The 14,747-nt window shown below is 37.8% G+C and overlaps 1 protein-coding gene across 1 annotated transcript; it reads right to left on the bottom strand.

Moving 5' to 3' along the window:
- Nucleotides 1-512: 512 nt before the first annotated feature.
- PUS7 (pseudouridine synthase 7) lies at nucleotides 513-14,733 on the bottom strand. The gene is made up of 12 exons (XM_010724137.3): nucleotides 14,112-14,733; nucleotides 13,264-13,335; nucleotides 12,189-12,668; nucleotides 10,345-10,429; nucleotides 10,128-10,229; nucleotides 8,703-8,847; nucleotides 5,136-5,247; nucleotides 3,682-3,759; nucleotides 1,888-2,016; nucleotides 1,543-1,668; nucleotides 1,212-1,273; nucleotides 513-784 (listed from the first exon to the last, which is right to left on the bottom strand). Exons 3-12 carry the CDS (start codon nucleotides 12,551-12,553, stop codon nucleotides 528-530), a joined length of 1,461 nt encoding a protein of 486 aa, XP_010722439.1. The 5' UTR covers nucleotides 12,554-12,668; nucleotides 13,264-13,335; nucleotides 14,112-14,733; the 3' UTR covers nucleotides 513-527.
- Nucleotides 14,734-14,747: the final 14 nt, after the last annotated feature.

Genomic DNA, 14,747 nt, shown 5'->3' with positions numbered 1-14,747 from the left:
TTTTTTTTTTTAATTGAACAGCTCAAAGAAATGAAGCTGTTATAAAACACTGAAATCATATTCAAGCTCCTGAAATGCTTAAGTAAACTTTGCAGGTGTTAAAGCACAGTGTTAGCCTAATTATCCTCATCACAAACAAAAAATTAATTCTCAGCTCCTATGCTGGGCCAATAATTTGCTGGTTGTGAGATATTTTCTCCGAAGACTTCATCTTAATTACAGTACTTAAAAGTGACAGTGAATCCACCACATCTATACAGTGCTGCCTCATTAGCACACTGTCAGTTTGATTTATATTTTTAAACCAACAGGAAAAACTCTGATTTTCTGCACCATTCTCAGATCCATACTATACACAGCTACTAAATATAACTGTATGGCTTCCAACTTAAAGAGACTGTGGTATAAGGAGAGCTCATTATGCATACGCTAACTAACTAATGTGTGACAGATGTCACACATTACTATGCAGCAGTAGTTCAAGCAAAAAAGGTAGGATAAAAGCAAAGGTTTTACACAAGTTTAGACTAACAGAAGCCTGATGAGTCTATTTCAAATTCATGTGATACCGTAAGAAGAATATGTTTATTCCAGTAAATGCCCCACAGCACTTTTACACTCACTATGCCAAATGCAGAGATTATGTTCTTCATTCCATACTTTAACAGTCCGCGTAGAAGCTGTCCTTCCACGCACCTTTTTACAGGTAGTTTTTTGAGAGCTGCTGCTGGATCTTTTGTCTTTGCCCATTCTTCTCTGCATTTTACTAAGTATCCCTTCTCAGCTAGAACAAGGATGCAAAATAAAAATATTTTAGCCACACACATAAAAATCCATCTATTCTTCTATTAAAAGAATTGAAAAATTAGCATTTCAGTCACAGTAACTGCAGAGATCAACAGAATCACTGAATGTTTGAGATTGGAGTGCTCCAAGTGCAGTCCAAACAGACTGTGTATTAGTATTCAGATCTCTTTCCACATGCAGTGCAAGAAACTGCACAGTAAGCCAAAAGAAACAGAAAGGCTGAGAACCTGAAGACTCCATCTCACTTGCTAAACGGGCTGACATTTAAATTTCAGAAGCTGTGCAAAGTTGTCCTCCCAAATGCCCTTTCAAATGAAAAGAATCAGAATCGAGAAGTTATTCCTCAAAGTACAATTCTTTGGGGAGGAGGGAAAAGAACACTTCATGTATTTCTCAGTCCTTACCTCCTGGTCGTGGTTTCAGTATCAAATCCATTACTTCATTCCAGTTGTTCTGTAGAATAGCTCTAAGATCCAAATAGGAAAGTATATTAAGAATTTACTAAATACATTTTAAAATTTAGCAAATTTAAACAAAGTAAGTACTGTGTTTATGCAATATTGGCATTATGCAGGACACCTGCTGAAGCAAGTTCAAAACAAGTTCCTTCATGAATCTAAAATTAAAACTAGCACATGCAATAGAATAGAAAAGCCTTCCAAGAAATAAATAAATTAAAAGTTATAGAGATTAAGAGGAAAAAAAGAAAAAAAAGAGGATGAAAACAACACATACCTGCCAATTTGATATGTAGGAACAGCTGTGGTTCCAAATCTTTGCATTCCATAGTAGTTAATGAATCCAATTTCCCTGAGAGAGTTCATTGCTTGCTCTATCTGGTCATCAGTTCCTGTTATATTTCTAGCATTGAACAAACAAAAAAAAAACACCTGTCTATAACTTTTCTTAACCTTTTTAAAGGGCTCACAGTGTTTTAAGGTCCCCAAAATAATAAAGCTCAACATTAACATTATCCAACACTCATCAAATTCAGTAACTTCCATCCCAATAGGACCTTTCCTCTTTGTTGTAAAACCAGATGACTGATGTCCCTGTCCTGTTTGAGGGGAAAAAAATTACCTGAGAACAACAGTGAAATGGTTCCCTTGCAGTTCTCCTAATTTCAGTGGATGATTCTTATAACTGAAATTTCCTAATTTAAAGTTCATCAAGCATTTATTCAAATGAGCAAGTCTTTGTGCAGTGATTCTAAAAAAAAGAAACAGACCAACAGTGACCAACAGTTTAGAAAAGCAAGTAAGGTAAATAAATATAAAAATGCCATCATTTTGAAACAAAAAGCAGTGAGTTGTGTTTCACCACTCTTCTGCTCTTCTATTCGAAGTATTTTTACGTAACATCTAGAAGAAAATTCCAAAGACCTGTTTATTTTTATTCACAACAAAACATACACTGTGACAAAGCCGTTCATGCTGTCTGATGTTTGTATTAGTGTATGCACTCAAAAACTCAAAGTTGTAATACTAAAGCATAACATACCCTACACCACAAGCGTAACTCTTCTTTACACTGCGAGTATACTCAAGACAGCACAATCTTAAACAGACTTAAGTAATTAGCTACTGTGTAAGCTTCGTGGAAATGAAGGAGCATGAAGTTGAACCTATCACTGAGTTCTCTTTTCTCACTAGCATTTTGAGAAATATGTCCTGTTCTTTGCATCACAGAGCTGGCTCTTTGACATTTCTACTAAAACTTACACCAAAACAGAGAAGTTTATCAAACAGTATGGAGTTTGTATACTTTGCTCAGGGTGGGCTGATGATCAGTAAGCTCTCCTTCCCTACTCCACCTCTCTTCAGTGCTCTACAGGAGAGTCTGGTACTCAATGCTACTGAACACTACCAGAATCAGCAGGTTCCTCCCTAGTAGGCTGTTAATGCTTACAAAAGGCTGAGCTCTAGGACACAATGTTAGAAAAAAAATAGAACAGCACCCAAGATGGCTAAATCACAAGTTCAGCTAATTGCCCATCAACTGATAAACTTGTTATCAGAAATTAAAATCTGGGGCTTCTTATCTGATTCAGAAATTAAGAATTCCCTTTATACATGCAAGCGTATGCACATGCAAACCACTGGGAGAAAAACTACCAACAATTAAGCAGTGAATGCCTTCCTTTTAAGAAGGATTTGATCAAGTTTCTGGCTTTTAGACCTCAGAATTCCTCCACTTGAGGAGAACGGCTTTCAAAGGACTGTAAAAAGCAACAGGGGCAGAATATTACAGCAGCTAAACAGATATTGTAATCCATGGCTGTGAGGCATCCTTAGTTACTGATGTAGCACTAATTTCAAGTGCCAAGGAACCATGTATTTATCTCAGATCATGCCAAGATAAATTTTATTTTGGGAGCAGATTAAGGCAGGAAAAATTTCTTGTCTTTTTCTTACCCTTTTGGCTACTCAGAGATGGGAAAGGCAGTGGTTACCCTTCTCTGGAGCTGTTCAGAAAGTTCAGCAAGAAAGGAAACAGGATTCCAACTGGAGGAAGGGGAAACAAAGGCCAGGATGGAAATGAAACAGAATTTCCATCGTGTCATTCTGCTTTGCTGTGCTGCAGAGGGTCATGTAGTGTGGGAGCACATAGAGGCAAGTTGGGCCACTGCTTCATCTGGATACATGCATTCACATGTGCCGAGCCTCTGACTCAGGACACTGCTGATGGAAAATATCAGCAATCACCATAGAATAAAAAGAGGGATTACAGTATTTTATTAATGCATGGCTCCAGTACTTTGCAAGATCAGGACATGAATCCGCTACTCATGACATGCCTACTGAGTGAGGAGTATAGTGAGGTAGTGAAGTATCTGTGGTAGGAATGCAAACACTCCAGTGTATTTTTACTTACCTAAGAACAGCAATTTCTTGAACTGTTATAGCCCTTTTATCTTTAGTTCCCATGTAAGAAAATATGTTTGGCTTCACTCTTAAAGGCAATAATGAAATAGATTAAAACTATGAAAGCAGAGACAGATTTGACATAGTTTTCAGTATAATTACCTAGTGATATTATTTTATATGAAAAATATGAATTTTACATTAAAATATACAGAATACAGAATATACACATATATATGTAGATGCAGCCTAGTTCTGGGAAACAAAATGCAATGTGACACTCCTGAATATGTGTGGCATTATCTAAGTTATCTCTAAGCATGTAAAACACAAGGAAACCTTCCGGACCGATTCACTTCTAGCACAACTGTGCTTTCAAACTACAAGCCTTCAAAATACTTCCTTACATAAATGCACTCAGTTCACAAAGGTGCAGTAATCACTATAAAAAATAAATAAATAAAATAATTCACAACACATTCATTTCTCCCTTAAACTTCAAATAGCATGTCTGCTTGAATAACATGCCTGCATATCATGTGAGAATATGGGAAGTTAATTTAAAGTTTGTTCCAATTCTATCCTCAAGAAGAAAATTTCCTTTCCTTTCCTGTGTTTCCAGTTATTCCATCAATGGGCACCAGATGGTATCAGGATTGCCGTTACATACATATTTCCATCAAACTACACCCCCAATAGTCTCTTCTCATATAGAAATACTAATACGGCGTGGGATAGAGTTTGAAGCACAGATATTTACTTTGGGACAGAAACAATGAAGAGAAGTGGAAAAGCAGGCAATAGATCACTGAATTGACCTAATTTAAAGATAATCTTTTATCTGTAATTCATTATGTTCACATCATGCCTTTCACAAATCTTTTTGTTGCTGCACCTGATGGGGTGAAAGGAACTCAGACTGTGTTTGCCTGGAGAAATTAACACATAGAACTACAGATTATCAATCAGTGCTTAGGAACAAATTAACATATCATCACAACAGTATGTGTCATACACATGCTCATAACATACTTTCATATATATGCACACACTTGAAACAAATAGCTTTTAATTTATGTTATTTTCATCGAAGCAATGGGCTGCCTCACCTTTCTCCAATGAGCCCACTTGAATTACTTTTGCCACTGAAATAACAGGGTACAGTCTTTTAAATTACTTGAAATCACTTGGCTCTCTCCTTCTGAGACTTGAAGTTTTAAATTTGATATCCTTTTACCCTTTTTTTTTTTTTTTTTTTAAAAGTTAAAAAAAAAAACCGTTTAAGGTACGTTAAAAGTAAGTTTAAGGTACGAAACCAACGTTAAGAAAAAAAAAACTTGGCTAAAGATTAGGCAACAGTAACCACTTGTGTTGCTCTTACATTACCCTGAGGCATCACATTAACATGAAACAGGCAGAGGGAAATCTGTATGATAGACAAGTTGACAGAAACAACAGCCTTACCTTAAAAATTTTGATAGGACATTAATGGCATCCATTGTATCCTTGTTCTCCTTGTACAGTACAAAATGGCAGTAGCTTCCCCTGGATTTTGGCCAAGAGTGTTTTCTTGGATCTTTAAAAACAAAAGGTTAGAATGTTAGAAGCGTCTCTTTTTAATTGTGTCAGTGAATATAGTTGCCATTGAAGCTTCATTTAAAACAAATACACAATAGTCAGTTTCTGATTATTTCCATCTGCTTTAGAAAAATAAAAAGAAAAATTAAATATTGACAGTAAAAGCCACAAAGCACACTGAAAAGTATACTCAGTGTATACAAAATGGTGAGTTCCTTTGTCACAAAACTAGCTAAAAAAGATCCTCATGTCACTTGACTGCCATCTCACTTGATTAAGCTCTTCAAAACCTTTATCATTATACTGACTTTCAGCCAGTAAAGTAAAAGCCACTCTAAATTTCAACTAGTGTCTGCTCTAACTCATCTAATAGATGAGGACCATTGGAGCACTGTTTGTAAGAAGACTACAGTATTATTTATTATTATTATTTATATGGAGACAGTAAATATGTTTAAGCTTCATTAAGCTTTTCACTAAAGGGCAGCTCTTCTTGTCTTCTTCAGCAAAATCTTGCATTTACCTTGAAGAGCAAGATACCTCCATCAAGAAATCATTAATAAAACAGAAGAGAGGAAAACAGAGCAATTCACAAGGAAAGTCTTCTCCATCCAGAACAGTTCTTATTTAACCAATCCATCTTGCACACAGTCATTGTCACATCCTCCAAGAAAAGAACCCTTCTCAGAGCTAAATTAACAGTTCTCTATGCAATACACCAAGAGGCTGCCAGCTGTGGGCACGACAGCCACAGTGTGCCTGTTCCCACACTGCCCATCACACTGAGTACTGGAGGGCTGCAGCTATAATCCCAATGTTTAACCATTCCTCACTCAGTATGTCAGGGTATTCAATCAGGTAGATGGGGCTGGAGGGGCAGCCTGCATTCCTTATTGCTATTTTCCAGAGTCATGTTACACATTTCACAGTAAAATCATATTTCCAAGCCTTCTTCCAAATCTTTTTCTGCAACTCGAAGGCTAGAAGCTCTTTGTTAAGATCAGAATGCACGATACATGAGGTTGTATCAATCTGGAAACTGTGTTCTGAAATAGAAGGCTGAAGGGTAAAATTTAGGCTTAATGAAATCAAAGGGAAATTTACAATAGATTTCAAACAGTATCATCAACCCTGATCTTCCAACATCACTTATCACTGGCAGATATCTTTTCTGCACTGAACGGCTACTGACTATCCTGCACTAGCAAAAAAAAGTGGTAGCACAAGCCCAATTCTTGCCTGTTTCTGGGAATTTTAAACATTACTTGTGTGTAGATTGTTTGGGGCTTAACTTAGTTTTGTTTTAGAACTGTAAGTAGTTTGGCCAGTCTTATCACAATTTAGGAGGTCATAATGGTTGGCATTTCATTTTGTTAGCATGAAATGTCAACATCTCTTACCTGTTGCAGTTCTGACCTCTGTCCCAATGCATAGCATAAAGAGCACAAAAGAGTAGCATTTAATTTTTAGAATGTCGAAGGGTTTTTAAAGGTGAACATGCAGGTTTATGGTTATGGGATTGTTTATGCTTTAGAGCATCCAACAGTTAGGTGGTGGATGACAGCAATTTAGACAGTTATGCAATGGAATCGTGCAGAGGCAAACGGTGAACATATGGAAAGCTTCAATCAGAAACGCAACAAACTTTGTTTGTGGACAATGATGAAACAGCAATTTACTGACAATCTATAGTATTTGGGGTTTGAACTTACTATAGACGCAAAGTATCTTCTAATTTTAAGATTTTAGGAAGTCATTTTTGCTACCTGCTTACGTTATGAACAAAAGTAATCAGATACCTCTCAGCTAATTACTGCACATTTCTGAAGAGTTTCTTGCCTGGGGAGCCCACACAGGACTAAGAAGTGTTGGTGGCTACATAAACATGGAAGACATAATCCTGACTAAAAGCAACTTGCAGCCAAAACTTGCATTCATTAGCACATACACACACCCACTGAAACTGCACTCATCTCCACCAACTTGCACAGGTGGCTGTAGCATCACAACTTAAAAGGCCAAGTTTAAACAGATGATGCTCCTCTGCCTCACAAGATGGTGCTCCAGATAATATTTTAATCCTAGAGATACATCGCTAAGTTCTCTTCAGTGTCTTCCAAATACTTGAATTCTTCTATACAGTCAATAGTCTACAGTCAATACTGTCAAATCAGACTGGCTGAATAAACAAATTCAACTGTAACAATGGTTAAAGAAAATATGCAAGCAGAAGGGAAAGGTGAAGGTAAAAACAATACAAACTGACAGAGAATAAAACTGGTTGAGGAGAACTCTGTGTTGCTAAGTATACATATCCATGCACAGTGCATGCAAATATACATGTTTTCTAAATGATTAAACGAGATATGCAACGTGTTATAATTTGTACCAATAAACATACAACATTCCTGTTATATTCCTTAATAAAATTCCTGTTTTATTCCATAATAAAAGCCTTAGAAGTAATAACTAAATTGAAGGTGGAGATGGTCTTATTTCAAATTTTAAATTATCCTATTTCTTTGTCTTTTGCTTTCTCCACCTCCTCCCTCTTTACAATGAAAGGGCTAGGTTTACAGATTGTACCACTTGCAAAAGTTTGAAATGAAATAGTAATCAAGCAGTTTAAATCAAATCTTAATAATAGTTAAGTATCTGAATAATAATTACGTGTCCTAAATGGCATTCAGACAATTCTCTCAACTTACAGGAGGAGCAAAGAAGTAGTAACATTAAAAAACATAAATAAATAAATGTAGAACATATGAATTTATCTCCCATAAGTAAAACAAGATTTGGTAAGACTGAAGTGGATAATACTGCCTTTTCAAAATCTTTCATTACTTCTATTGCTCCAAAATAGTGACTATAATATGTATGGACAATTCTCTGAAAATAGAATTAGCCTTGAAAGCAGAAGTAGCCTCATAACTGGAGCTAACTTAAAGGCCACAGTAAATACTCATAATTTATGTCTGTATAAACAGTAACTCTGAGAAAACAAAATATCTCTAATCTAGTCATTAAGAATTTTGTCATGAATTTTCAAGACAGTCAGGATTACACTGGTACATTTCAGCTACAACCACAACACACACATACATTTCCAGGCAGGTTCATGAAGTCCACTTCAAACAATACACAGAATAAAGCCCCTACTTTGCCTGTTTCCATTGTAATAGCAAAAGATCCTCTTGCTTCTAACATACCTATACTTGATTAAAGATTTGGAAAGAAAAATGAGTAAAAAAAAAAATAAACTGTAGATACTCTTTATGTTTCCAGTTATTTTAGATGCACAGTACTGCTGCAAAAAAACAGCAAGCCAGACTACATTAGGATGTACACTCCATGTGAACTGCCTTCTAATGATACAATTTTTTTATTTTTTTTTTAGTTTTCAGATTAATTTTAGCATTTACTTTACCCAACTGCTGTGATACTGAAACTCACTTGCCAGTGCTTTTTTCCCAGCAGCGTGATAGGCAATAATGTATTTTTTTCCATCTCGATCTTCTGTTTTAGTCTCCAGCCCAGGAAACAAGGACTTAACAGCTTGGTGAATAACTGTTCTTTTTTCTTTAGTGTCTTCAATGACCTGTTGAAACACAGGTGTGCACAAACAAAATCAAATAACACAAAAGGAAAAGGACTCCCCAAGATTTAAAGTTTTGCACGCTTAAAAATAAAACCAAACAACTACTGAATCATACCGAAGTACTGAATGGTATAGTTTAAGAAGTCTGGCCTAGTCATTAGTTTTAAAAATAATAAATGCTACAAATCCCAGAAAACCACAAATTCTCAAGACAAATTCCCTAATTTTGTGTTTAATAAAATTTCCTCTTTTAGCAACAACTCTGGCAAAACTAAGCTTTTCTATATGAAAAAGAAAAAAACAAAAAGATGAGGTAAGATAGCTTGGAAATTACCTAGCCTAAGATTACCTAACCTGGAGAAAAGAAGGCTCCAAGGGGACCTTATAGAGGCCTTCCAGCACCTGAAGGGGGCCTATGGGAAAGCTGAGAAAGGACTTTTCATAAGGGCATGTAGCAACAGGACAAGGCGAAATGGCTTTAATCTAGAAGAGGGCAAAATTAGACTAGATATTAGGAAGAAATTCTTCACAGTGAGGGTGGTGAGACACTGGAACAGGCTGCCCAGTGAGGCTGTGGATGCTCCTGCCCTGGAGGTGTCCAAGGCCAGGCTGGATGGGGCTGAGAGCAACCTGGTCTAGAGGGAGACGTCCCTCCCTACAGCATCAAGGCTGGAACTAGGTCATCTTATAGGTCCCTTCCAATCCAAACCATTCTATGATTATTTAATATGTTAATGCTTCTTTGAAATTATTAGACCTAATCCTATTCTACTATCTAACACAAATTCAACAGCTGTTCTTCAAAAATATGGAATATTGGACTATTCAGAAATACGAAGCATTGTTTTATTTTGTACATTGCTTATATTTCTTGTTACAGAAGACCATTTTTAGCCTCTTTTCTATTAAGTTACTTAATACTCACCTTCGAAATAATCTTTTTATCAGGATGGATGTTTATTCAATACTTCTCAAATAAGCACCTTATAAAACACTACTAGACAGAGGACCAAAACATTGCAAGAAAATTTTAACACCACAGAAATTAAGATGTGTTTGAGTTCAGGTGTCCCACTGAAATCTAAATAACTACTCCTATGCACAAATTCAAGTGTTTGTAATGCTTTACACAATTGCATCCTAAGTTAGCAACATTTCAGCACTACCTGCTGCAACATCACATACAAGCTGCTCTCATACCTGACATGCATTAGAAAGCTCAATTACCACTCACACTCTTATTCCCTCCCCACAAATTTCATACTATTTATTCGTTTTACCTCTATGGCCACGCTAGTTTCCTTATTCTTAAGAAGCTGGAGCTCCTCTAAACGCTTCTTGTCTTCATCTGACAAAACAGTGAATGTTTCTTCTGATGGATCCTGACACATATTTAAGGGGGAAAAACAAACAACCAATAACCCACATAAAACAATTTTCATTCTCTTCATGTTTTTGCTCATTCAGCTGTTACCAAACCTTTACCTCAAAATTTACCTCATCATCCACTGGGACAGTGAAGTCATCCAAATGGCTCACACGTCCATCTTTGCCTATTTCGTGAACAACGAAGTCTGAGTACCTGGTGGGAAAAAAAGCACACAAAAATTGCAATTAAAAAAAGAAATCCCACATCACAGAGTGCTTCCCTAAGAAAATATTTGTTTGTAGAAGCCATTCCAGGGAGCGCAAAAGAAACTTCAGCTATGATAAAACTGTGCCCATTCCCATCCCTCAAAATATACCAAGAAAACAAAGCAAAAAAGTGTCAGATAATTAAACAAAGATGTTTGCAGATACCCAAGCAGATGCCGTAGTTACCTGCTAATAATTAAGACTCCATTACTTTGCTACAACTTCAACACACATGTATTAACTGTAGCTCTCAACAACCTGCAGGACAAAATACATTAGCCATTCTTTAAGAAAAGAGGAACAAATACAGCTGTTCCACGTGTTCAACTGTAGAGAACACCTTCCAAAATAAGCTGTTCTGCATCCTCTGTCACAGCAACAAAAACATTGACCACAGTGTTTTGGATTGATGCCCAACAATGAAACATCCTAACTTTAGGGGAGTTGAGGCAATTTATGTTGCACTTCCTACATTCTTTTTAACTAGCAACCACTTCTAAAGAAAAAAAATATCCTCAGTTTATAAATGTATGAATGTTGAAAGATTAATGAAACACTTCATCATGGGAATGTTTCTATAGCACCCTCCAAGCCTATGTTTCTACATGTGCCATGCTATTAGCCATACATGTTATTGGCAGAATTCCTTGCTTAAGAGTGTTCTGTACCCTCCCTTATTATCTGCAGCTGTCTAGACATGCTAGTGATGGTTACCATAAAATTGCTGGGATTAAGTTAATTATAGGTGCTACAAACTGACATCAAAGTGAAACTGTCAGTCCACAAACATTTCTACCACACAGCCACCTCTGGCCGCTTCAGTTTGAAAACTGGCAAATTTCCCCAAAGGCATTTCAGCACAGACTGTGCTCACCAGAGAAGGCTTGTGCTAGCTGTTCCGTGCTGCATGGAAAGATTAAATACATCACAAGAACATTTCACTTTATATCATATTACATATTTTATTATATAAAATGATCTGTTTGTGAAGTTAGTACTTAAAAACAAGGACTTGGTGTAAAACAAAACTGTCTTGCTAAGGTAGGACAACAATGACTTTCAGAGTTCTTGTGTTTGCACTCAGAGTTTTACTCAAAGGTGCTTAATTTAAAAATTAGATTTTTTATGGGGAAAAAAGCTACTAGTATTCAAATATATTACTAAGTATATAATGTAAGATCCATAGCCCGTGTTATAAAGTTCCCTTTTATGTTTTGTAAATGACATTACAACTGACCAGAACATATTTTAAAGCCTACTGGACAATCTGCCAATATACATGTGTAACAATCGCTGCACAGAAGTTAGGAAAAAGCAGGGGAGAACTGGAGAGGGATGGTTTCAGTATTAGTATCAGGTATTGCATCTCGTATCAGCACTGAAGAGCGGTATGAAAGGTAGCTGTATCACATTAAGCTTTATGCTGCATGCTGCTGCCACAGAGTAAAATAAATGGCAAAGATTAGCATAATCATCTACCTCTATCCACACTGAGCTTCCCTCTCATTTGACAGGAAAGAAAAAATAAACCAAAACCAATCCAGAAAAATGCCAAATTAAACATTTCTTTCAATCTCAGCATCAGAAAAAAAAAGTGATGAACCTCCCAAACAGCAGCCCATAATCTGGTTGCATCCGGTGAGTTAGAAAACAGAGAACAGCTGTTAATGTGGGGAATTAACATACGTAACAAGACAAAGAGTTACCTCTCTTTTAAGATTCCAGAAAATCCTTTGTGACAGCTAACAAATTTAGTTATGCCAACATCGCTTTCTGTCAGTCCGTGCTTCATCATGTCTGCAAAGCTCTCTGGATCTCCATCTTCATCACTGTCCTCTAGTTCCTCATCTTCCTGCTCCTCACCCTCCTCATTGGGAATTATTTCATTTTTGGTGTCCTCGAGCATAGATTTGTCAGGTTGTTCTATTACAGTCTGAACATTCTGCTCAGAGTTGCTTCCTGTCTTAGAGTTCTCTGAGATCTTCTGTCTTTTAATTTCATCCGCATTAGCCGCATCATCCTCAGAATGAGGACGTTTCAAGGATATGTTATTCATTTCTACAGTCTCCATGTTTAAGGCACAGTGTAGGATAGAAAGCCCTGAGAAGCAAGAATGGCTTACTTCCTTGTTTGCTTAAAAACAATATCAATACATGGCCTCTTCACCACTCCAAGGACTGTGCACCCTGCAACAGTTCAAGAAAACCATAAATTTTCTGCCTTTTATTTTTAGTAAAACACCAGGTAAAGGTTTTTTTTTACAGCTGAAACAACATGACTTGGAAAGAAAGGAGTTGTTAAAGGCACTTAATATCCACCCAAAGGCATCAAAGGCATTAGACTGTAGAAAAACACTACACAATCTCTTTATCACCATCAGTTTTGCCATCACAGCTGCAGCCAGCCCTGTTCATGTAGACTCTGCTGTCAACAGTAATTTAGTGCCTATCAAGCTTTCCGTTCCCACATCTTCTGCTAAACTACTACTCTCAAATATTTCTCATTCTACCAAGACTTCATCTTGCAAGGTTTGAGAGAGGATGGCTTGATTCCCCTTGCAAGGATTGGAAGAGGATGGCCTGATTTTTCTAAGCCTAAAACTTCATCTTCCTCTTTTCTACATTCATCTGCTGTAACACACACAATTCCATACAGAGCACAAGATGGCAATAATTCAGATCAAAAGATAGCAGGGAAATGGTGACAAAATCCTTGAATGAGTGGGACAAACAAAACACAAGCAAGTGAAATGGTCTATGAGAATAAAGTATGACTACTCACACTGGTGGAGCAGACTCTTCACTGGCAACTTCAGCCACCACCTCTCTGTCAGCAGAACCCAAACATCAAGGCCTGAAAAACGGAAGAAAACTCTGAGGTTTGTGGGGAGGAAGAAACAAAAACAAACAAAACACAACCTACCAAAGCGAACCAACAAGCAAACAGACAAACAAATTAATGTTGCAAGGATATCATCAACTGCCCTGTGGCTGTTATAATTGCTTCCAGCTATTTCCACAATGGATGAAACCCACCGCATGCCAAAACTCCCCTCTGCAGAAGTGCTAACGCATATTGAAGAAAAGGAGCAGACAGCACAGCTGGAAGTACAAGAGGAGGTGTGAGAGGATACGGGCAGGGATGTGAAGGAGACACTGCTGGGGACAGCTGAAGATGCACTCCTGGAAGAAGGCACACCATTCCAGAGCAGGGACACCTTGAGGGGCCCACAGCCTGTGACGGGGCCCACCTGCCAGCAAGGCACACCATCCTGTATTACTTCTCCAAACACTGGAAAGCCATTTTTTTTAAATTTTAAAGAATATGATGTTTTTAAAGGAGGACTCATGACTAAGTCATTAATCACCCTGTGCTGAGTTGTTAACTGATTGCTACTGCTAGCCACAGTTCATCTCCTCGTTGGGACTTCTCACTCTATAGCTGTCATAAATGTAGGGTAAATAGAGAGAAAATGCCTGTCCTAGGGACACCTGCTTTGCATCAAATGAAGGACTGAAAAAGGAAGCTAAAGAAAAGAATGGAAGAAAATACACAGACTTATAAACTAAGTGATTCAAAGAGTGACAAAACATGCAGAAGAAAGTAAAACTATCCGCAAAGCAATGTACCTTCAAGCAGGAAGCTTGAATTTCAGTTTGTCCTCAAATAAAATCCTCCTTTAAAAGTAAGGTAATTTTATCCAAGAGAAGCAGTTCACCAGCATTTCCATATTCTTCCCATATCTTCTTAAACATACAGTCAGGAGCCGTGACTGTAAAGCATCAGTGTGGACAAGGCTTCTAGATGGCTCCTGAGACCTTCTGCATGGCGAATGAAATCAAAGCAGGCACACTGAAAACCCCTGAAACGCCTGCCAAGGAGGTAATGATAAATCTGATGTTTGTAAAATAGCTAATAAATGACAGCAAATGGTTACAAGAACTCAGCGTTGGCCACGGACGTTGCAGTGCTGCAGGACACTGCCCGTGCTCACAACAGACTCACAGTCCTGCCCTGACGGCAGCCAGGGCCGTGTTCTGAGGGCCGTGACTGGAAGGGATGTGCAATGCCCGCAGGGGCTGGGCACTGCAGGAAAGGTCTGGCCTCTTCCCGACAGCCATGCGGCCGCCTCAGCCCCTTCCCTCACGAACAGGTGTTTCCATAAAAGCCAGACTCCGCACCCAGCGCGGCCGAGCAGCAGTTTCAGCAGGGACAGAGATGGATCTCCCGCTACACCGACAAGACCGCCTCTCTTCCCGGAGCGG

This window comes from Meleagris gallopavo, chromosome 1, assembly GCF_000146605.3.
Source record: "Meleagris gallopavo isolate NT-WF06-2002-E0010 breed Aviagen turkey brand Nicholas breeding stock chromosome 1, Turkey_5.1, whole genome shotgun sequence".
NCBI lineage: Eukaryota > Metazoa > Chordata > Aves > Galliformes > Phasianidae > Meleagris > Meleagris gallopavo.
This window is presented reverse-complemented; position numbering and strand designations above follow the sequence as displayed.